Source organism: Nannobrachium achirus (genome assembly GCF_963921795.1).
Source record: "Nannobrachium achirus genome assembly, chromosome: 4".
Taxonomy (NCBI): Eukaryota; Metazoa; Chordata; class Actinopteri; order Myctophiformes; family Myctophidae; genus Nannobrachium; species Nannobrachium achirus.
The window spans coordinates 63538617-63563276 of NC_137813.1; the positions used below are offsets into that span (position 1 = coordinate 63538617).

At 39.2% G+C, this 24660-nt stretch overlaps 1 protein-coding gene across 1 annotated transcript; it reads left to right on the forward strand.

Moving 5' to 3' along the window:
* Positions 1 to 2726: 2726 nt before the first annotated feature.
* LOC308283086 (tRNA-splicing endonuclease subunit Sen54-like) lies at positions 2727 to 24660 on the forward strand (the record flags this gene model as incomplete). Its single annotated transcript, XM_080723473.1, has 10 exons — positions 2727 to 2783; positions 2906 to 2989; positions 4966 to 5064; positions 5452 to 5504; positions 5606 to 5713; positions 17065 to 17221; positions 17438 to 17710; positions 20155 to 20288; positions 21296 to 21409; positions 24510 to 24660. The coding sequence occupies exons 2-10, from the start codon at positions 2924 to 2926 to the stop codon at positions 24658 to 24660; spliced, it is 1155 nt and encodes a 384-aa protein (XP_080579599.1). The 5' UTR covers positions 2727 to 2783; positions 2906 to 2923.

Consider the following 24660-nt stretch of genomic DNA (forward strand, 5'->3'; position numbering starts at 1 on the left):
GGACAGATAAATAGTTAAAATATTGCTGACAGTGGTTTCAATTCCTTCTTTCTTTGTTTCGGCAGGAGAAATTCTTCATTGTAGCCTACTTGTAGCCTATTTGGGGTATTCCACCTCAAATAACCAATCACCATTTAGGTTCTCATATAACTGTTTAAATTAATATCAGATATCTAAATATAGGGATAGGTATCGTTCACCTTTGAATCGATACGATACCTTTTTCGATACCTGGGAATCGATACGATACCCTTTTCGATACCATTTTCGATACTTTTTATTTATTATTATTATAATTATTATTTGCCTTTTTCTATGGGCTATTTTAGACACCAAAATAGGTTATTCAGCCATTTGCATGTCAAGTAGGCCTAGTAGTAGTAGTAGAGTAGTTGATGTGACTACTATTACTATTATGGCTGCTATTGTATAATTCAGAGTAAACCTTTAAATGACATGTAGGCCTAACGTAAGATTTTTAGGGGACTTCCGCCTCCTATAACCTGGCCCAGTTAGTTACCAATAATTACCACCTTGGTTGTTATATCCCCATGTGTAACGCCCAGGATTCGAACGCGGGTTCCCTGTGTATCTTAACCATCAGACCAAAGGGATATCCCTTTGTACCAGGGGAGATACTAGACTTTTGAGGCCATCAGGCTGAGTCACTCTGCTACACGTGTTCAAAAGCTCAAGACCCAGGGCTTAATTAATGCCAGAGCTTGCCGGAAGTGCGCTCCGCCACCTGCTCCTTGCGCTCCGGTACATCAAATGCGTCTACAGTCTATATAATGTTAAGTGGCGTGCCATGTAGAGCTTAGATCGGGCCTAAAAAAAGTGAGCCCGGCCCAACCCAGCCGACAGAACGGCAGCCCGAGCTCGGCCCGAAGCCCGATACATAATTGACAATTGGAGACCGGCCCAGCCCGCAGCCCGACATTATAAACAAGCTTAATTGCTGCAGCTGCCTTTTTTCTCATTTGGTGATTTGTTAAGAACAGTCCTTTTCCAACTGTCTTTATATATATTAAAATACATTGTAGCAAGTACCGTGCTAATTATAGAACAAATAAACATCTGAGCCTAATTCTCAATCAATCGATCAAAAAGCCTCGCTGGAAAACACAACTGACGGCCGCCGCTAAATCAGGCAGCAGGCGTACAGGCTGTTATAGCTACAACGTTCACACAACGTCTATTATGATTATTAGGAGGATACAAAAAGTGTCTCTGGACTGTTTCAACGATGTCCTCCGCTCTGCTCTGCTCGACCAGCGCTGGCAGCGCATGCATGCACTGCACACGCCACAGCAGCCAGCCACACACACACAGCACAGACGCGCACACACACACACACACACACACACACACACACACACACACACACACACACACACACACTCACACACACACACACACACACACACACACACACACACACACACACACACACACACACACACACACACACACACACCCCTCTCTCACAGTTTGGAATGTGCATAGTCTCTCTCTCTCTCTCTCTCTCTCTCTCTCTCTCTCTCTCTCTCTCTCTCTCTCTCTCATATGCATGTGGGTTGCAGGCATGCACGGGTCACTCACACACGGGGCATTCACCGGGTGCATTTGATGTGTGTCTCATCTTCCAACGGGTATGGAAAAAACTATGTGGAGCAAGTGCATACATCCCCATACTTCTATTCACCTACTTTTGCTGTTAAATTATTTGTATCCATCATAAATCACTCCTCCATGGGCTGCTCCTTACATTATGATGCTCCCACATATTCTCACGCAGGCACCAGTTACAGTAACTTTCCCCACAACCCACACTGCACATATTTTGGAGCACATATCTTTGAACGGGTAAGGTCTAGTATTGCATATTTTTGTGTTTCATGTGTATAAACATACCATGTTATTGTGCATTCAATACTATGGTAACTATGCCATTGAAATAATAGATTAATATATTCATGCTTTTATTTTAAACATGCATGTACAAGTGGCCGTACCACTGCCATTAACAAACATACCTTATTAACTGAGAACCAATGTCAATAATATCAATCTATCACTGACTAGATGTGCCAGATTTCGGGATCTGATCCTGATTTTGGAGAGTCCTAGAGCAGGGGTTCCCAAACCTTTTTGTCTCAAGGCACCCCATAAATATACATTATATTATATGTATATAATATATATAATTTTCACTCCCAGCACCTTATATTTATAGCATATCATGTTGAAACCTTGTATGTCCAAAACCGTTAGTTTTGTATTCATCATCTATAAAATGCACTAAACTAGTGAAAACAGCAGATCTACATGCGAGGCGTTGTGTGCTTGTAGATCGGCTGTTTTCTCTAGTTTTGTGCGACAGTCTTGTATGATGAAGCAGGGCTTTGCTTTACCAAAAGACGTACACATTTGAAACTTGGAGATACGAGGTTTCTGCCCGACAGTGACGATATTTTAGTGATTATGTTGCGAGGAAAACGTTGAGATAATATTTTTTCAAGTGACCAAATAATTTCCAAATATTATCAAAATTATCTTGCGGCACCCCCGGACTGCCGTCACGGCACCCCAGGGTGCCCCGTCACCCACTCTGAAAACCCCTGTCCTAGAAAACCAATTAAAGAAATCAAATAATGGCTGATATGTTGTCCAAAGTGATATATCGGACGAGCTCTGAATGCTTTTCTCTGCGTTCCAGAGGTAACCTGGTGAAAGCTGTGTGGATTCCGAGGGAGAGAAGGGTGGAACTGCAGTCTCCTGCTGTGAGTGCATCACCACACCATGATGGGAGAACACAACCTCCTTCCTCTATTACCCATTCATCACATACGTTCTGTCAGATGCACATTGATAATTACTGCTTTTTTTAATCTAATCCACACAGGGAAAGTTTTGGCAGACGATGGGTTACTCTGCCAACGGGAAACAATATCTGCTCCCAGAGGAGGCTCTGTACCTGATGGAATGTGTGAGTGTCAAATACTGTGTGTGTGTGTGTGTGTGTGTGTGTGTGTGTGTGTGTGTGTGTGTGTGTGTGTGTGTGTGTGTGTGTGTGTGTGTGTGTGCGCGTGCTTGTGTGTGTTTGTGTCTGTGTCTGTGTCTGAATCAACATCAATATAACAACAGATAAGGCTTTCCTCTCATAGTATATTAATCAGTCGGTTTGTTATTAGTTGACCAAGACTATTTTCCTCCCCCATGACCATGTCACCATGTCAAACTCAAGATAGAACCCTGTTATTCTCCCAGTCTATATATAGACCAATGTCCACTAGGCATTGTTAAATGTACATTAGAATGTTCAGTTCTCAATATCAACTGAAAAGCCTGCTCTCTGCTGGTTGATTAGTAGAGACATTCCTGTGACAGAAAGTCACAGGAAAGTCTTCAGTGACTGAATAAGAGTTAAAGGAGCGCTGTGTGTGTCCGTCTTTGAAGAGGGATGTATCGTGAGATGTACCGTAACCATTTTCCTTTGTATCCATTTAGCAAGTAATTCTGTCAGTGACACAATGAAGTTGGTTGTAGACAGTACAAGGCCTTTGCTGTGTTCAATGTTGTATATCGGGGCCGGTACCTATTCGTCCGCCTCGGTGGCGTGGAGACCCCACCCCTCATTTCTCACATGGCCCTCTTCTAGCGCCACCATGAGGCCGATTCTTGCAAAACACATTTTTGGACACTGCTCCTACACATTTTGCCCTAAAATCACGCTGCGACCTGACGGTCGCTTATCTCCCGATTAGGGAGTCTTACTGGTATATGATGACTCAGCCTCATTGTGACTAAAATGCATCACAGATATTCAGTAATTCATTCTTTTTTTTAAGTGAAGAATTGAAGACCCTAAGGTAGGGTGGAAACAAAGGCTTTATAATGCAATAGTCATTACTAGTGAAATATCTTTTTCATCATGTGTTACACCTTTTTGTAAAAACATTAAACCAACTGTAAGAATTTCTTCAGTTGAGGATATTTCTAAACAACAAATCAAAGAAGAATCTGAGTTGTAGTAAATTGATTGAATGAATACTTGATTAACAATTAGCAAACGGTACATCAGGGATTGACACTAATGGTTGCCCAACTGCCCGGGGCAGGTAAATAAAATGGTCGGGCAGGTGAAGTGTGCAGTGGCAGAGTGGCTGGCTAGCTGCTAAGAGAGCTCCGTCAAAAACAGTCATAGCTAAAGACTTGTTTCTCCATTCACCTCACGTTCGCACAATGAGGCATGCCGCTTGACGTGAGATTCCAAGTGTCCAAGACCTGAGGGCGAGTAGAACATGACCTGTACTTGCCCGATGGGCAAGTACCTCTGAGACCTTAGTGTCAACCCCTGCAACAGTAACTGAATATACATTTTTTAAATGGTATCTTTTGTTGATTTTTTATTACACAATAGGCTTCCTTAAAGAAGCTATAGTCAACCTTTTCTTGAAAAACAGATGCTAAAATAAAAATAATGTTTCGAAAATATTTTATAAAAATTAAGCTTCATATATGTGTTTCTATTCAAAAATGACCACAAAAAGCGTAAAATAATGATAAAATAATCTTTTTGGCCATTGTCAGACCGACACTTTGTTTACATCCTAGTCAGACTAGGATGTAAACAAAGTGTCGGCCCTACAATGAAAAAGTTGACTATTGCTCCTTTAATCTGACCTTTTTGAATCCTGCACCTGGCAAATAACTAACATAATTATACAAAAGAAACTCAAACTAACACTAAAACTAATTAAAAGGAAACTAAAACTAAGCTTTGTCACAAAAATCAAAAACTATAAAGAATATAAATAAACTGTATTCGACAAATTAAACCAAACAAAAATCCCAAACTATTATAACCTTGATAGGGCGTCACACCGTTTGCTGGCTGGTGTTGGTCCACATTCTGAAGAGTGAAGTGTTCTTGAGGCCTGAATGGTTGTCTTGTGTTTTCAGGGAAACCTGCAGGTGTTTTATCACGACCTTCCTCTGTCGATCCAGGAAGGATATGAGAGGTTTCTGTCCTCCAAGACACTCACACTGCAGGAGTACCAGGTATCAGGGATGAGGGGAGCTTGTGGGTTTGAGTTCAGCTTTGTCGGCCGTCTACCCAAACACAATTGGTCTGTTTTTGGTGGAGGGAAGCCGGGCTGTGATATTGGTCAATACATGTACTCCTAAGGGCTGGGGGCGATGCCTCACCTGTCAGCAGGGAGTGTTGGGCGAGAGGAGTTGGGCAAAGGCCCGACATCCTCCCGGTGGGGGCTCCTCATTGGCAGGTGATTCAGTAGGATGCAACAGCAGTGACAACACAGCAATGTGTGTTGGCATAACGACTATATTGTGGGATCAAGGGATGAGGGGAGCACTGCTTATGTTAACAGCAGAAGAAAGTATTTCCTCTCAACTCAACCTAATGTCACAAACCTTTTCATCACCAAGGTGTTTGGACATTTGAAGAGACTCGGCTACGTTGTGAACCGGTTCGATGCCAGGTAAATCACTGCTAGTGACACGTTCTTACAACGTCATGCTTGACCTTACAATGAGGTTGTGGAGGAGTTGGAGGGGACAATGATTTTGGGTCTCTTCACAGTATGGTGTCGTCTTCATACGAGGACAAGCTGAACCTGCCGTCTTCGAACGACCAAGCAAGGAGGCATCAGAAGAGGAAACGCAGTGATAGCCCCTCCCCTGTGCCAAGGTACCCCTTACCAAAAAGTAGTAAACTTCAAGTTTACTTTTCTAAGTATACTTAAGTCAACTTTGAGTATATTTCTTAAGTATACTTTAAGTACAAGTATACTGATATTTATGTACAAGTAGTATACTAACAAATGTACTAGTTAGTGTACTAGTTAGTATACTTACAGTATACCTACCGTACTAAAAGTAATCTGAATTGGCCCACTTTTGAGTATACTCGAGTAAACTCTAAGTTTACTTAAAGTATACATGAAGTATATATGAGTATACTTAAATTATTGTATTCATACACTAGAATTGTGCTATTCCCTTACTTAAAATAAACCATTCATATACTCAGATGTATACTTAAGTACACTACTTATTTACTTGAATTGCACTTCTCTTATACGAGAGGTATACTATGGTCATACTTGAACTGCACTACATTTAAATTTGAAGTATACCATTTATATACGTAAAACATACTATGCGTGAACTTAATGTGCACTTCTCTTTTACCTGCAGTGTACTTGAATAGCACTTTTATTGTACTTGAGGTATACTAAGGTCATATGAACTGCACTACTCGTAACCTTGAAACTATACTATGCATGAACTTAATGTGCACTACTCTTTTACCTCTAGTGTACTTGAATTGCACTTTTCTTATACATGAGTTATACTACGTTTATATTTGAACGGCACTTTTTTCATACTTGAAGTATACCATTTATATAGTCGGAACATACTATGCATGAACTTAATGTACACTACTCTTTTACCTGCAGTGTACTTGAATTGTACTACGTTTACATTTGAACAGCACTATTTCATACTTGAAGTATAACGGTTATATACTCAAAACATACTATGCATGGACTTAATGGACACTACTCTTTTACTTGAATTGCACTATGCTTATACTTGACGTATACTACGTTTATATTTGAATTGGATTAATTTTAAACTTGAAGTATACCATTTATATACTCAAAACATACTTGATGTACACTACTCTTTTACTTGCAGTGCACTTGAATTGCACTTTTCATTTACTTGAGGAAGACTATGGTCATACTTGAACTGCACTACTTTTAAACTTGAAGTACACCATTTATATACTCAAAACATACTGTGCGTGAACTTAGTGTACACTACTCTGTTACTTGCAGTGCACTTGAATTGCACTTTTCATTTACTTGAGGTATACTATGGTCATACTTGAACTGCACTACTTTTAAACTTGAACCATACCAGTTATATACTCAAAACATACTATGCGTGAACTTAATGTACACTACTCTTTTACTTGCAGTGCACTTGTCTTATACTTGACGTAAACTACGTTTACATTTGAACTGCACTATTTTCATACTCGAGGTATGCCATTTATATACTCAAAACATACTATGCGTGATTTTAATGTACACTACTCTTTTACTTGCAGTGCACTTGAATTTCGCTCTTCTTTTACTTGAGGTATACTATGGTCATACTTGAACTGCACTACTTTTGAACTTGAACCATACCAGTTATATACTCAAAACATACTATGCGTGAACTTAACTGACACTACTCTTTTACTTGAACTGCACTTGTTTTATATTTGACGTATACTACGTTTATATTTGAACTGCACTATTTCCATACTCGAGGTATACCATTTTTATACTCAACACATACTGGGCGTGAACTTAATGTTCACTACTCTTTTACCTGCAGTGCACTTTAACTGCTCTTTTCTTATACTTGAGGTATACTATGGTCATACTTGAACTGCACTACTTTTAACTTGAATCGTACCATTTATATACTCAAAACATACTGTGCGTGAACTTAATGTACACTACTCTTTTACCTGCATTGCACTTGAATTGCACTCTTCTTTTACTTGAGGTATACTATGGTCATACTTGAACTGCACTACTTTAAAACTTGAAGTATACCATTTATATACTCAACACATACTATGCGTGTACTTAATTGACACTACTATTTTAGTTGAACTGCACTTGTTTTATATTTGACGTATACTACGTTTATATTTGAACTGCACTATTTTCATACTCGAGGTATACCATTTATATACTCAAAACATACTATGCGTGAACTTAATGTACACTACTCTTTTACTTGCTGTGCACTTGTCTTATACTTGACGTAAACTGTGTTTATATTTGAACTGCACTATTTCCATACTCGAGGTATACCATTTATATACTCAAAACATACTATGTCTGATTTTAATGTACACTACTCTTTTACTTGCAGTGCACTTGAATTGCACTCTTCTTTTACTTGAGGTATACTATGGTCATACTTGAACTGCACTACTTTTGAACTTGAACCATACCAGTTATATACTCAAAACATACTATGCGTGAACTTCATGGACACTACTCTTGTACTTGAATTGCACTATTCTTATACTTGAGGTATACTATGGTCATACTTGAACTGCACTACTTTTAAACTTGAACTATACCATTTATATACTCAAAACATACTGTGCGTGAACTTAATGTACACTACTCTTTTACCTGCAGAGCACTTTAATTGCACTTTTCTTATACTTGAGGTATACTATGGTCATACTTGAACTGCACTACTTTTAAACTTGAACCGTACCAGTTATATACTCAAAACATACTATGCGTGAACTTAATGGACACTACTCTTTTACTTGAATTGCACTTGTCTTATACTTGACGTATACTACGTTTATATTTGAACTGCACTATTTTCATACTCGAGGTATACCATTTATATACTCAAAACATACTATGCGTGAATTTAATATACACTACTCTTTTACTTGCAGTGCACTTGAATTGCACCCTTCTTTTACTTGAGGTATACTATGGTCATACTTGAACTGCACAACTTTTAAACTTGAACCATACCAGTTATATACTCAAAACATACTATGCGTCAACTTAATGGACACTTAATGGACACTACTCTTTTACTTGCAGTGTACTTGAATTACACGTTTTTTATACTTTACGTATACTACGTTTATACTTGAACTGCACTATTTTCATACTTGAAGTATACCATTTATATACTCAAAACATACTTGAATTGCACTTTTCTTATACTTGAGGTATACTATGTTTATACTTGAACTGCACTCTTTTCATTGTAACGACGGGGTGCAACTAATTAATATTCGACCACAGTTCTGCATAAGTATTGTAATGGTTAAAGAAAAACAGAGTGTGAAATATTATAGCTTTGGAAATGGAGGACTGTATATTCTGGAGTTGAGGTTCTGCCCACCACAGGGCTCCAGTCAAAGAGCAGTAATCAATGATGAGACTTGATGGCGTTTTATGTGGTTTTTATAAAGGAGGTAGTTGGCGGACACAAACATACACAATGATGAATGGTATCTGAAAATATAAAAATAATACATAAGGATAAGGAGACAATAAACAATATGCAGTAGTAACCTACACAAACATAGCATATTACTGAAATGAGCCATGCACTCATGTGCCAGCTTAGACCCAGCATGCACTCACACACAGGTTAAACTAGGGCCTGTTAGCTTAGCCACTGAAGTTTAGCTAGCAATTACAAAAACAAACTTTTTAAACCACACACAGATCAATTCTGACACAATGAACTGTTACCACATGAACCATTATTGCTCTGCAGGACAGAAAACAACTCACTGGGGCATGCCTGCTCTAAATGGGGACAATAAAGCTGGTGATGGGGAATTTTGTACACAGAGTGTAACAAAGGCATTTAATGAAGTTGGGGGGGGGGGGGTTGGTGTTGCTGAACTGTCTGTAGATTTCACTCTGAATGTGTAGACTTGCCGGTCCCATTATACACCTACAAATGAACAGATAAAGCACATTAGTTATGGGAGTCAACAGTAGTAATATACTTTGAATTGACAAGTAGAATGCCAAGATGTGTGAAGATAATACCTTTGTCTGATGTTCTCCTCCTCCCAGGGTGGTGTTCGGGCAAAAGAGTTCCCTCTGGGAACACACACCCTATTTATAGTCCTGGGAGGGTGAAACCAAGTGGGAAGTGGATAGAGGGGAGATTGAGAATTATTCTAATGCATTTTATAATACAAAAGTACTTAAAACACTAGCACATGGAAATGCTCCTTTAATTCATATCTCCAATTACCACTATGCCCACTAAATGTGTACACCCACCATACATTATTAAATGCATTAGAATCATTCTCAATCTCCCCTCTATCCACTTCCCACTTGGCTTCACCCTCCCAGGACTATAAATAGGGTGCGTGTTCCCGGAGGGAACTCTTTTGCCCGAACACCACCCTGGGAGGAGGAAAACAGACAAAGGTAAGGGTTTTACAAATAACAGCTTTACATTATCTTCACAAATCTTGGTATTCCTCTTGTCAATTCAAAGTATATTACTACTGTTGACTCCCATAACTAATGTGCTTTATCTGTTCATTTGTAGGTGTATAATGGGACCGGCAAGTCTACACATTCAGAGTGAAATCTACAGGCAGTTCAGCAACACCAAACATCCCCCCCCCCCAACTTCATTAAATGCCTTTGTTACACTCTGTGTACAAAATTCCCCATCACCACCTTTATTGTCCCCATTTAGAGCAGGCATGCCTCAGGTACCCTCTGATCAGGACCCAGGTGACACTTTAGTTGAGGCAGTTGTTTGGGCACCACTAGAACAGAGGACCCCAACTGTTTACATGCATGAGTGCAGCCACACACAAACATATGCACATAAGAATGCGTTCTTGACAAAGTGAGTTGTTTTCTGTCCTGCAGAGCAATAATGGTTCATGTGGTAACAGTTCATTGTGTCAGAATTGATCTGTGTGTGGTTTAAAAAGTTTGTTTTTGTAATTGTGTTTGCTAGCTAAACTTCAGTGGCTAAGCTAACAGGCCCTAGTCTAACCTGTGTGTGAGTGCATGCTGGGTCTAAGCTGGCACATGAGTGCATGGCTCATTTCAGTAATATGCTATGTTTGTGTAGGTTACTACTGCATATTGTTTATTGTCTCCTTATCCTTATGTATTATTTCTATATTTTCAGATACCATTCATCATTGTGTATGTTTGTGTCCGCCAACTACCTCCTTTATAAAAACCACATAAAACACCATCAAGTGTCATCATTGATTACTGCTCTTTGACTGGAGCCCTGTGGTGGGCATAACCTCAACTCCAAAATATACAGTCCTCCATTTCCAAAGCTATAATATTTCACACTCTGTTTTTCTTTAACCATTACAATACTTATGCAGAACTGTGTTAGAATATCAATTAGTTGCACCCCGTCGCTACAATGAAAATAGTGCAGTTCAAGTATAAACATAGTATACCTCAAGTATAAGAAAAGTACAATTCAAGTATGTTTTGAGTATATAAATGGTATACTTCAAGTATTAAAATAGTGCATTTCAAGTATAAAAGTAAAGTATAAACAACTTGCAATTCAAGTACACTGCAAGTTAAAGAGTAGTGTACATTAAGTTCACGCATAGTATGTTTTGAGTATACAAATGGTATACTTCAAGTATTAAAATAGTGCATTTCAAGTATAAAAGTAGTATACCTCACGTATAAGAAAAGTGCAATTCAAGTACACAGCAAGTGTACATTAAGTTCACGCATTGTATGTTTTGAGTATATAAATGGTATACCTCGAGTATGAAAATAGTGCAGTTCAAGTGTGACCATGGTATACCTTAAGTATAAGAATAGTGCAATTCAAGTAAAAGAGTAGTGTCCATGAAGTTCACACATAGTATGTTTTGAGTATATAACTGGTATGGTTCAAATTCAAAAGTAGTGCAGTTCAAGTATGACCATAGTATACCTCAAGTAAAAGAAGAGTGCAATTCAAGTGCACTGCAAGTAAAAGAGTAGTGTACATTAAAATCACGCATAGTATGTTTTGAGTATATAAATGGTATACCTCGAGTATGAAAATAGTGCAGTTCAAGTATGACCATAGTATACCTCAAGTATAAGAAAAGTGCAATTAAAGTGCACTGCAGGTAAAAGAGTAGTGAACATTAAGTTCACGCACAGTATGTGTTGAGTATATAAATGGTATACTTCGAGTATACAAATAGTGCAGTTCAAATATACACGTAGTATATGTCAAGTATAAGCTAAGTGCAATTCAAGTAAATTGCAAGTAAAAGAGTAGTGTCCATTAAGTTCACGCCTAGTATGTTTTGAGTATATAAATGGTATACTTCAAGTTTAAAAGTAGTGCAGTTCAAGTATGACCATAGTATACCTCAAGTATAAGAATAGTGCAATTCAAGTAAAAGAGTAGTGTCCATTAAGTTTACCCATAGTATGTTTTGAGTATATAACCGTTATACTTCAAGTATGAAATAGTGCTGTTCAAATGTAAACATAGTACAATTCAAGTACACTAGAGGTAAAAGAGTAGTGCACATTAAGTTCATGCACAGTATAGTTTGAGTATATAAATGGAACACTTCAAGGTTAAAAGTAGTGCAGTTCATATGACCTTAGTATACCTCAAGTACAATAAAAGTGCAATTCAAGTACACTGCAGGTTTAAGAGTAGTGTACATTAAGTTCACACATAGTATGTTTTACGTATATAAATGGTATACTTAAAATGTAAATGTAGTGCAGTTCAAGTATGACCATAGTATACCTCACGTAAAAGAAAAGTGCAATTCAAGTATGACCATAGTATACCTCAAGTAAATGAAAAGTGCAATTCAAGTGCACTGCAAGTAAAAGAGTAGTGTACATTAAGTATGTTTTGAGTATATAAATGGTATACTTCACGTTTAAAATTAATGCAATTCAAATATAAACGTAGTATATGTCAAGTATAAGAATAGTGCAATTCAAGTAAAAGAGTAGTGTCCATTAAGTTCACACATAGTATGTTTTGAGTATATAACCGTTATACTTCAAGTATGAAATAGTGCTGTTCAAATGTAAACGTAGTACAATTCAAGTACACTGCAGGTAAAAGAGTAGTCTACATTAAGTTCAAGCATAGTATATTTGTAGTATATAAATGGTATACCTCAAGTATGAAAATAGTGCAGTTCAAATATAAACCAGCAAGAGCCGCTGATACAAACGACCTACGGCCTGGTCGCGACTTAGGCCACGACTTGGAGGTCGTAGGTCCCGGTTCTGGAGGTTTTGCGCGATCTCGGTCGTAATTCAGCGACCTGGGAAGTCCGCGATCGAAACTCTACGCTTGCTAAGGGAAGGGACGCGAGTTTAGAAACTCTACGCTTGCTAAGGGAAGGAGCGCCGCGATCGAAACTCTACGCTTGCTAAGGGAAGGGACGCGAGTTTAGAAACTCTACGCTTGCTAAGGGAAGGAGCGCTCGTTTTCAACAGCGTCGGCAGGTTAGCTACTCAGTGTCGGCAGGTTAGGGTTAGGGTTAGGGTTAGGGTTAGGGTTAGGGTTAGAGTTGGGGTTAGGGTTAAGGTTAGGGTTAGAGTTAGAGTTGGGGTTAGGGTTAAGGATAGGTTTTGGTGCACCTCGCGCGGTCCAAGTGACTACAATGGAGCGCTTCCTACCTCCGGTTCAGCCAATCACAAGCTTCAAAAGGTTGAATAGCGCTGCTGCTCTAGAATATTCTGCAAAAAGACCTTTTAAATACGACCGCGGACTTCCCAGGTCGCTGAACAACGGCCCGATCGCGCAACAACGGCCCGGGGACGACCGAGGTGGCGCAACCACGGCCGGGGGTCGCGAAACTAGACCGGCCGCGACCTAACAAGTATGTACCGCGAACTACGACCTCCAGAACCGGGACCTACGACCTCCAGGTCGTGGCCTAGGTCGCGACCAGGCCGTAGGTCGTTCGTATCAGCGGCTGTCTCTCATATAAACGTAGTATACGCCAAGTATAAGAAACGTGCAATTCAAGTACAATGCAAGTAAAAGAGTAGTGTCCATTAAGTTCACGCACAGTATGGTTTGAGTATATAACTGGTATTCTTCAAGTATAAGAAAAGTGCAATTCAAGTACACTGCAGGTAAAAGAGTAGTGTCCATTAACTTCACGCACAGTATGTTTAGAGTATATAACTGGTATGGTGCAAGTTTAAAAGTAGTGCAGTTGAAGTATGACCATAGTATACCTCACGTATAAGAAAAGTGCTATTCAAGTTTAAAAGTAGTGAAATTCAAGTATAAATGTTGTATACGTCAAGTATAAGAAAAGTGCAATTCAAGTACACTGCAAATAAAAGAGTAGTGTACATTAAGCTCACGCATAGTATGTTTGGAGTATATAAATGGTATACCTCAAGTCTGAAAATAGTGCAGTTCAAATATAAACGTAGTATACGTCAAGTATAAGAAACGTGCAATTCAAGTACAATGCAAGTAAAAGAGTAGTGTCCATTAAGTTCACGCACAGTATGGTTTGAGTATATAACTGGTATTCTTCAAGTATAAGAAAAGTGCAATTCAAGTACACTGCAGGTAAAAGAGTAGTGTCCAGTAAGTTCACGCAAAGTATGTTTAGAGTATATAACCGGTATGGTGAAAGTTTAAAATTAGTGCAGTTGAAGTATGACCATAGTATACTTCAAGTATAACACAAGTGCAATTCAAGTACACTGCAAATACAAGAGTAGTGTACATTAAGTTCAAGCATAGTATGTTTGTAGTATATAAATGGTATACCTCAAGTATGAAAATAGTGCAGTTCAAATATAAACGTAGTATACGTCAAGTATAAGAAACGTGCAATACAAGTACAATGCAAGTAAAAGAGTAGTGTCCATTAAGTTCACGCACAGTATGGTTTGAGTATATAACTGGTATTCTTCAAGTATAAGAAAAGTGCAATTCAAGTACACTGCAGGTAAAAGAGTAGTGTCCATTAACTTCACGCACAGTATGTTTAGAGTATATGACTGGTATGGTGCAAGTTTAAAAGTAGTGCAGTTGAAGTATGACCATAGTATACCTCACGTATAAGAAAAGTGCTATTCAAGTTTAAAAGTAGTGAAATTCAAGTATAAATGTAGTATTTGTCAAGTATAAGAAAAGTGCCATTCAAGTACACTGCAAATAAAAGAGTAGTGTACATTAAGCTCACGCATAGTATGTTTGGAGTATATAAATGGTATACCTCAAGTCTGAAAATAGTGCAGTTCAAATATAAACGTAGTATACGTCAAGTATAAGAAACGTGCAATTCAAGTACAATGCAAGTAAAAGAGTAGTGTCCATTAAGTTCACGCACAGTATGGTTTGAGTATATAACTGGTATTCTTCAAGTATAAGAAAAGTGCAATTCAAGTACACTGCAGGTAAAAGAGTAGTGTCCAGTAAGTTCACGCACAGTATGTTTAGAGTATATAACCGGTATGGTGAAAGTTTAAAATTAGTGCAGTTGAAGTATGACCATAGTATACTTCAAGTATAACACAAATGCAATTCAAGTACACTGCAAATACAAGAGTAGTGTACATTAAGTTCAAGCATAGTATGTTTGTAGTATATAAATGGTATACCTCAAGTATGAAAATAGTGCAGTTCAAATATAAACGTAGTATACGTCAAGTATAAGAAACGTGCAATTCAAGTACAATGCAAGTAAAAGAGTAGTGTCCATTAAGTTCACGCACAGTATGGTTTGAGTATATAACTGGTATTCTTCAAGTATAAGAAAAGTGCAATTCAAGTACACTGCAGGTAAAAGAGTAGTGTCCATTAACTTCACGCACAGTATGTTTAGAGTATATGACTGGTATGGTGCAAGTTTAAAAGTAGTGCAGTTGAAGTATGACCATAGTATACCTCACGTATAAGAAAAGTGCTATTCAAGTTTAAAGGTAGTGAAATTCAAGTATAAATGTAGTATACGTCAAGTATAAGAAAAGTGCAAATTAAGTACCCTGTAAGTAAAAGAGTAGTGTACATTAAGTTCACACATAATATGTTTTGTGTATAAATGGTATACCTCTAGTATAATAAAAGTGCAATTCAATTACACTGCAAGTGTACATTAAGTTCACGCATAGTTTGTTTGGAGTATATAATAGTGCATTTCAAGTACAATCGTAGTATACGTCATGCATAATAAAAGTGCAATTCAAGTACCCTGCAAGTAAAAGAGTAGTGTACATTATGTTCACACATAGTATGTTTTGTGAAAATACATATGGTACACCTCAAGTATAAGAAAAGTGCAATTCAAGTACACTGCAAGTAAAAGAGTAGTGTCCATTAAGTTCACGCACAGTATGGTTTGTGTATATAACTGGTATTCTTCAAGTATAAGAAAAGTGCAATTCAAGTACACTGCAGGTAAAAGAGTAGTGTCCATTAAGTTCACGCACATTATGTTTAGAGTATATAACCGGTATGGTGCAAGTTTAAAAATAGTGTAGTTGAAGTTTGACCATAGTATACCTCAAGTATAAGAAAAGTGCAATTCAAGTACACTGCAAATAAAAGAGTAGTGTACATTAAGTTCACGCATAGTATGTTTGTAGTATATACATTTTGTGTAAATAAATATGGTACACCTCAAGTATAAGAAAAGTGCAATTCAAGTACACTGCAAGTAAAAGAGTAGTGTACATTAAGTTCACGCATAGTATTTTTGGACTATATAAATGGTATACTTCATGTATGAAAATAGTGCAGTTCAAGTATAAATCTAGTATACCTCAAGTATAAGCACTACAGGTGCACAGTGTAGGGCAACTACCTCAAGCAGCCAGTGTGAGAAATATACAAGTATACACCCACAAGCCAGATACTGTATAAGAACACTCCATGTTGCATGCAGGCAGGTAGAACATTTTGATTTACTTGTACTAAGTACTATAGAATATAGGCTGCACTTGAAATGAAGGAAAAGTATACTTAAACTTTTGCTGTGTACTCGTCAGTATAAACTAAGTATACTTTTGTTAAGTATATTCCTGATAGTACATTTTAAGTAAACAGAAAAGTATACTTACCAAAGTATTAGTTTAGACAAAGTATACTTAGTTCATAACAAGTATACTCAGAGTATACGTAAGTATACTACTTTTTGGTAAGGGACAGTAAGCACAGTGGATGTATGGAGATCTGCTATTTTCATGTATGTGTTTAACTTTTTGGACGCTTTTGGTTAAAAAGCTGAACAAATCGGCTGCTGCATATAACTGCAGATGTTGTCGCCAAAAAGACAGATGATGAACAATACTGTATATCAGCCAAACTGATAATCTAAACATTATCATGTATTTAAATCTATGTAGGCCTATACATTATTTAATGTAAAACCATTGCCTACTGTATGTAAATTGAACTCCTGTATCTCCAGTAGAGAGGTGTTTACTGACTTAAACCTTTTGTGTCTTTTTTCAGCCAAACAGAAGCTGAGGAGAGATCCGTCTGTGACAGAACAGAGGTGGATGAACATGACAACACAGATGAGAAGAATGAGAAGACCCCAGAGTCTGCTGCAGACCCTCCAACCCCTGAGACCCCAGAGACCCAGAACCTGCTGCAAACTGACCCCAGTGTAGGCCTTTCACTACATCACATAATAGCCTGAGAGCAATTATTGTTTTGCATAATCGTCATAATTGGTTGTATTCAGAAGCTTCAGAAGGAAGATGAAAAGATGTCTCAAAATGCGTTCCAACATGACACGTTTTTAGCTTGTAGATCTGCTATTTCTGAAAATGTTTTATACAAGTATAACATTATTAAATAATAACTATAATTGTGGTGACAGGCCTGTCCCTGCAGTGAGGGCAGGAGTTGGTGGGAGACGTCCCTGTCAGCGTCCACAGAGCGGGGACCACCAGAGCCTCCCCCCAGCAGGCCCAGGGCCTCCTGCTCCTCTTCTCCACGCTGGGACTTCCACTCCATTCCCTTCCCAGACCTGGGCTCCAGGTGGAGCTCCTCCACAAGGCTGGCCTCCCCGGACCCTTCCCTGCTGCCCGGGGCTCTGGCTGTGGGCCACTGCGACGTCGCCCCCTGGCTGCACAGGCTGAACCTACGCCAGGTGAGGACTAGTGGTGGACAAAGTACTCAACCCTAGTACTGACTGAACCCAGTGCTAGAGTCAAAGTATAGATATTGTTGGTCAAATATTACTCGACTACAAGTGAAAGTTGCTCTGTTAAATTTGTTCTTGAGTTAAAGTACTGGAGTATTTACTTTCTAAATATAATTAAGCACTCAAAAGTACAAATTACAAAGAAAGTTTATTTTCTTTATTCTCCAAATAAATTCAAAGACCTTCCGTAATGTGAGCTTGTAGATCTGCTATTTCCACTATATTTGAAATGGAGCTTGAGTGATTAATTCCCTTTTTTCCCTAACATCACAACATCATAATTTTACATATTGTGTTAATTGTTCAGGAATCAGCACTAGTGTGTGAGTGGGCTCCTTTTCATACTGTTTCACAAATCACACATTAGGACGTGAGCAGGCCTGAAATGTCATCATTTTAGGGGCAAGGCCACATTGGTGTTGTCCATTGTTTGAGGACAGAAAGGCCAAATGCCAGGGCAGGAAGGCCATCAAATAAAACACGATTTTGGTTAAGATTTAACATTTTATATATAGATCTGCTGTGAAATAAATAAATTGGTATTTACAATCTGATCCATGCTCAGCCCTGTATCAAAGATACTGGATTGGTTTAAAAATGGGGACTCAACAAAAGACACTGGTCTACATGACAAGAAAGACAGACTGGTGTCTACATGTTGGCAAGACAGAGGAGAAAGTGGTACAGTCAGCTGGGGCATCAAGGCCACTATGGCCTCAGGGCATGACATTTTTTGGAGGGGCCTTCATGGCCTCCCTGAAATTCCTGCCCTGGTCGTGAGATTGAATCATGAGCAATGTTCCCTCTAAGCTGCGCGCATGCGCGCCCGCGCACAACTCAGGACGCTGTCGCGCACGACAAATCTTTGTAGCGCACGGCAGATTAACACCAATAGATTTGTGAAACGCAGCAGTTTATTATTTTGTGTACTCAGACTCTGTCTGCCTGCCCTGCATATGCTTAACATAGGCAGCGCTAGGTCTCTCTCTCCCTCTCTCTCTCTCTCTCTCTCTCTCTCCCTCTCTCTCTCTCTCTCTCTCTCTCTCTCTCTTTCGGTGCCTCGGTTGCCTCCCCCCTCTCGCCAAATTCTCTCCCTCTCGCTCTCTGTCTCCGTCTCGACTCGTTTCTCGCTCGCCTCCCCCCCTCCTCTCTCTCTCTCTCTCTCTCTCTCTCTCTCTCTCTTACACACACATGCACGCAGGCACGTGTGGTAAACAGAGACTTCTTCGGACTAAATTGTTTTATTGCCGTCATAAAACTTTCTCAGTTACATCTTCTATGTGTGCATTACCGTTAGCAACAGCGTGGCTGTAGGGATAAAACTTTCTCCGTTACATCTTCTATGTGTTCATTAACGTTAGCAACAGCGTGGCTGTAGGGAAGGCTACCAAAACAAAACAAACGCATGTGCTTTGCTTCGCGTATCAGAAGCTCAAAGGACCATGGTTGCTAATGTGCAGTTTCATAAAGAAATCCCCCGCCTGGAGTTACATTAACAAAAATAACTCCAGTCCTGTAATGCATTGGTCCCAAATTGGGTCTGGGGACCCCCGGGGATCTTGAGGTAGTTCCAGGGGTCCCCAGCAAAGGTTAGGAACCAAATGGACCCTTATGTAACTCAGAGTGTACAAATGGAACCCCACACTCAGAGTTAAATTAATTTGTTGATTTTATAAAAAATATAAATTGGGTTAGGGTTAGGGAGAGAGTCCACCTCTCTGTAAGGTTATGGGCTAGCTTAGGTCATATTATATGATTTAATCTTTGGGAAAGCAATCTACAAGGTCAAAAGCCAGTGTTAATTTAAATTGAGTGTGAAATGGTAGGCCTATACCAAATTTTCGCATGCATGCTTACATTGGCACTTTGGCACATAGGCTACACATAGTGCTTTTGGACTGTATTCTATTCATAATAATGACACTTCTTTAGATGTGTCAATGTCAATATGTCAATGTATTGTTATTTTGACTCATATTTAGGCCCATTGTTTGTATTGTATTTACACAACATGTTGTCAACATGTGTATATACTATATAAGATAGATAGATTTATTATCCCAAGGGGGGAAATCAGTCTGTAGGCCTAATACAGAATAATAATGGATATAAAACCCTTTTTCCCCCGTCATTTTAAATTTAACTGTCCTATAGTAGCCAACAGTTTATTAACAGTAGTCGAACCGCTATTACTTATTCTGTAATTAAATTTGAATAAGCCATAACTTGACATGACTTGACGCACTGACGCGCATATGTTGTGCACTCGACATATTTGCTCATCAGTGCTCAAGTTGTGCTCAGAAGGTTGGAGTGTTTGCTCAGACCGAAAAAAAATTAGAGGGAACATTGATCATGAGTACTGTCCTCTACGTTCCTGTCCCTGACAGATGAAGATGTCTGCAGGGGAGCGGCGGAGGGAGGAGGACAGGGACAGGTACAGGCGGGACGTCAACGAGGACAGAGAGGTGAGACGCTGCAGCAACTGGACAGAGTACCACCAGCTGCAGGAGGGGAGGAGGAGGCAAATACTGTGACTCCATGTTAGAAAGACATGTTACGACCACACTCTGACTCCATGTTAGAAAGACATGTTACACCCTGACTGGTACGACCACACTCTGACCACATGTTAGAAAGATATGTTACACCCTGACTGGTACGACCACACTCTGACTCCATGTTAGAAAGATATGTTACACCCTGACTGGTATGACCACACTCTGACCACATGTTAGAAAGAAATGACAGAGTTTCGATTACGATGAACAAACGTTATCGTTTTCCTATTATGAGAGTGGGTCAGCAGCACTACACCATCACTAGGTGTTTTGCTGGTCTGAAATAGTTTATTAAATCTACTAAAACCGGGAAAGCATCTGTCATTTTAGATTTCCGTGTTGGTTATTCAATAATAGCAGTTATACAAGCTCATTCTGTCACTTTGTGCAGTGATGCGAGCTTGTACATCTGACATTTCTGAACATTTTGGAAAAAAAGTGTGAGAACTACTGGTTTTCTAGAATCGGCCTCAGGTCTTAATGGGTTAAGTTACATTTCTGTGGCGGGTGAGCGGGCGGATTGTGCCCAAAATGTGAATATTATGCCCAAACCATGTATGCACAAATCACCCGCTCACCATGTTATGCCTCAACATGGTTATGTCTGATATCAAAGGCAGAGATGAAGAGGGAGGGAGGGAGAGTGAGATGTTGTTTTTTGCTTGTAAGATATGAATAACAGAGTGACATTTCTTTGTCTCTTTTCTCAGCTGAGCTGCTTGAAAAAATCAGCGTAGTCAAATCATCCAACTTGCTGGATGGAGCATCCAGGTAATGTTTTTAACTTTTGATTTCAAATGTCACAATGCATTTGACTTTACATCCATTCTATTATAAAGCAAAGCATTATTGTATGAACACTACAGCTACAGTATGGATCGAGTGTGTATTACTATGATTTCATGAGTGACTTAACACATAATAACACAGTATTGGGGGAACAAGGTGACCTTGTGCTTTGTGTGTTCAGGTTGACAGCTGACGAGGAGTGGAGGATTAGTTTCAGTGTTTACCAACCCAACACGGTGGCCGACTTCAAGAAGAGCAACCCGGGGAAACCCTATTCCCGCCAGTGTGTCTGCAGGTAAGAAGTCCCCACTAACTGACACATGTGTGTCTGTAGGTAAGAAGTCTGCACTAACTGACACATGTGTGTCTGTAGGTAAGAAGTCCCCACTAACTGACACATGTGTGTCTGCAGGTAAGAAGTCTGCACTAACTGACACATGTCTGCAGGTAAGAAGTCCGCACTAACTTTAAGTGTGTGCTACTTTCGTCTAATGGTTCATGTCCTGTTCAAAATGTGACTGTGGCTGGAAAAATCTGGGTGGGCCTGAAGTTTTTTAAGATTAGACATTATAATGACCGGTGGATGATGACAATATTACAATCTTTTTGGTCTGTTTGTCTGCTTTCTGTGGGCGGCACATGGAAAAATACAGACGAGTTGCAGGTTGTAGCAGACCTAGCTCACAAATAGCCAAACAAAATCAGGGTTAAACTCAAAGGGTAAAGATTCTATTTGCACACTGAAGCACCCTTCAAAGATGTATATTTTTTATGATGTTTGGAGGAGAAAGCTCTTCTTCAGACTCAGTTCACTACAGTATGCAGATCTGTTTCTTGCCCTTTCATCTGGTGTACTTTTGGGTTCAGCACCCGTCTTTAAAGGTTCTGTGTGGATGTGGCATCCACTAACATCAATGTAAATGTTCTTCTCTTTCATTTCAATTCAATGTAAGAATATGACATGGTGTCAACTGAATAGGCCTACCATCCATACAAACATGACAATAATAGAAAGGATACATTTTATTCATAAAAGAAAAGTTACATAATGCCGATTTAACATGACAATAATAAAAAGGATCATGTGAGAATAAAATAAAATGCATTAACACAATCACTGATCTAAGCTGTCTATGAAATCTATGAAAAAGTTGAATCTGCTACACAGTTTTATACAATATGTAGTGGGGGGTCCCTGCTTCATCTCACTCTCAGTGAAGGGGTCCTTGGCCTGAACAACCTCAAAGACCCCTGTTCTAGGGTATAGAATGTGACTGTAATACTGATTATAATACATGTCTTGTATATATATTTTTTATACAACTTTATTAAACAATTTTGTATTCACAAATACATACTTTTTTTTCATTTTTTTTTTCTCAAAATGTACAAGAAGAATCTCATAATAGACAAAACTTGTTCCTCATATATTTCATACAAAACATTCAGTAAACGAAGAAACCGTGTAATAGGGTAACAATGGAGACAGCGCTTTGTATCTGTATTCTGAGAAAAAAAAACTTGTCTTGTATAGTTGTATAGTTGTATAATACCAGTAATTTGTGGTTGACACACCTGGGCTTGTTTCAAGGAAGACCAGTGTTCCTTGTTTGGTAGACACTTGTGTAGACAACACTAAAATGTCATAATTAATTCTCTATGGAACATTCACACCACCATGCAGCACAGTATTGACAAACTAGAAAAGAAAATTTCCAAGAAATTTTAAGTGTGCCTGCAGCTTGCTAAGTGTGTGCAACCTTGTAAAGCAGTTTTACATCAGCATTTTTATCATTAGCTTTAACATTAATATTTTTTTAGCATTAGCATTATCATAGATTTGTTTTCCTTTAAACATTAGGCATTTGTTAGCATTAGCATTTGTTAGCATTAGCATTAGCATTTTTAGCATTAGCATGTGTTAGCATCTGCATATGTTAGCATAGCATTATCATGTGTTAGCATTAGCATATGTGTTAGCATTAGCATTTGTTAGCATTAGCATTAGCATTTGTTAGCATTAGCATGTATTAGCATTAGCATTTGTTAGCATTAGCATATGTTAGCATTAGCATGTGTTAGCATTAGCATTTGTTAGAATTAACATTAGCATTAGCATTTGCTAACATTAGCATTCGTTAGCATTAGCATATGTTAGCATTAGCATTTTTTAGCATTAGCATTTGTTAGCATTAGCATGTGTTAGCATTAGCATTAGCATTTTTAGCATTAGCATTAGTTAGCATTAGCATGTGTTAGCATTAGCATGTGTTAGCATTAGCATTTGTTAGCATTAGCATTAGCATTAGCATTAGCGGTTAGCCGTTGGGACTGTGGGACCACCCACCGAGTTTGTGACCAGTAACGTGTTGGGAAGTGGAGACATGGCTGTTTAAAGCCCAGCCAATAGGAAGGCAGAGGGGGCGGGGCTTAAGCATTTACAGATAGTTCCTATTTGCCATGTAAGTACACACATCGAGTTTCGAGACGGTACCATGCTGCAAACTGGAGATAAAGCTGTTTAAAGCTAAGCCAATAGGAAGATAGGGGCGGGGCTTAAGAGGGGGCTGGGCTTAAGTAATAAGTCCCTATTGGCCGTTTAAGTCCAGACACCAAGTTTCAAGACGGTACCATGCTGTGAACTGGAGTAGTGGCTGTTTAAAACCCAGCCAATAGGAATACAGAGGGGGCGGGGCTTAATCAATTACAGCTCATCCCTATTGGCCGGAAAAGACCAAAGTTGTGTGTGCATTTTAAAGTTTAAATCACGTTGCTAGGCAAAATTATGGCAGAGTTATGTGGCGCCAAAGTTTCTGGGTTTTCTGGGTCCCCCATTCAAAGTCAATGAGGGTTTTTGCGCGTAGTTTTTTACGAATTACGTTGCCATGGTAACGCGGATCGGAAAGAAAAGTAATAGCACACCATTCCCGGCCGAGCCGCACGTTTTGATGTATATATTGCGGAGGTGGCGTAAATCTTGCGGCAGTTATTACGTGCCGAAATTTCCCCCATTCTAAGTCAATGGGGTTTTTGGGCGTCGTTTTTTGCGAATTACGTCGCAATGGTAACGCGGATCGGAAAGAAAAGTAATAGCACACCATTCCCGGCCGAGCCGCACGTTTTGATGTATATATTGCGGCGGTGGCGTAAATTGTGCGGCAGTTATTACGTGCAGAAATTCGTGGCGAAAGACTTAATGACTTAATGACTTAAGTATGGCGGATTACAATAAGTGTTTTGCTATTGCATAGCAGGCACACTTAATAAGTGAATAAGTGCAGAGCTCCCTGTATGAGCTACAGTGTTTTCTTTTTCTCACTTGTGTGCCCACAACTTGTATGTCCATAGTAAAACCTAACCAACTTAATAATGTGATTGTGTCCATGTGTCCACAGCTTCCAGGGTCCAGTTCCTGACCTGCAGACTGTCAAACTGCTGGCCTTCCAGAGCAGGGACGTTCCTGTCACCTTTGCTGTGGTGGACCATGGTGACATCTCCTTCTACACCTTCAAAGACTTCCATCTGCCCACTGACGTGTTCCCCTGA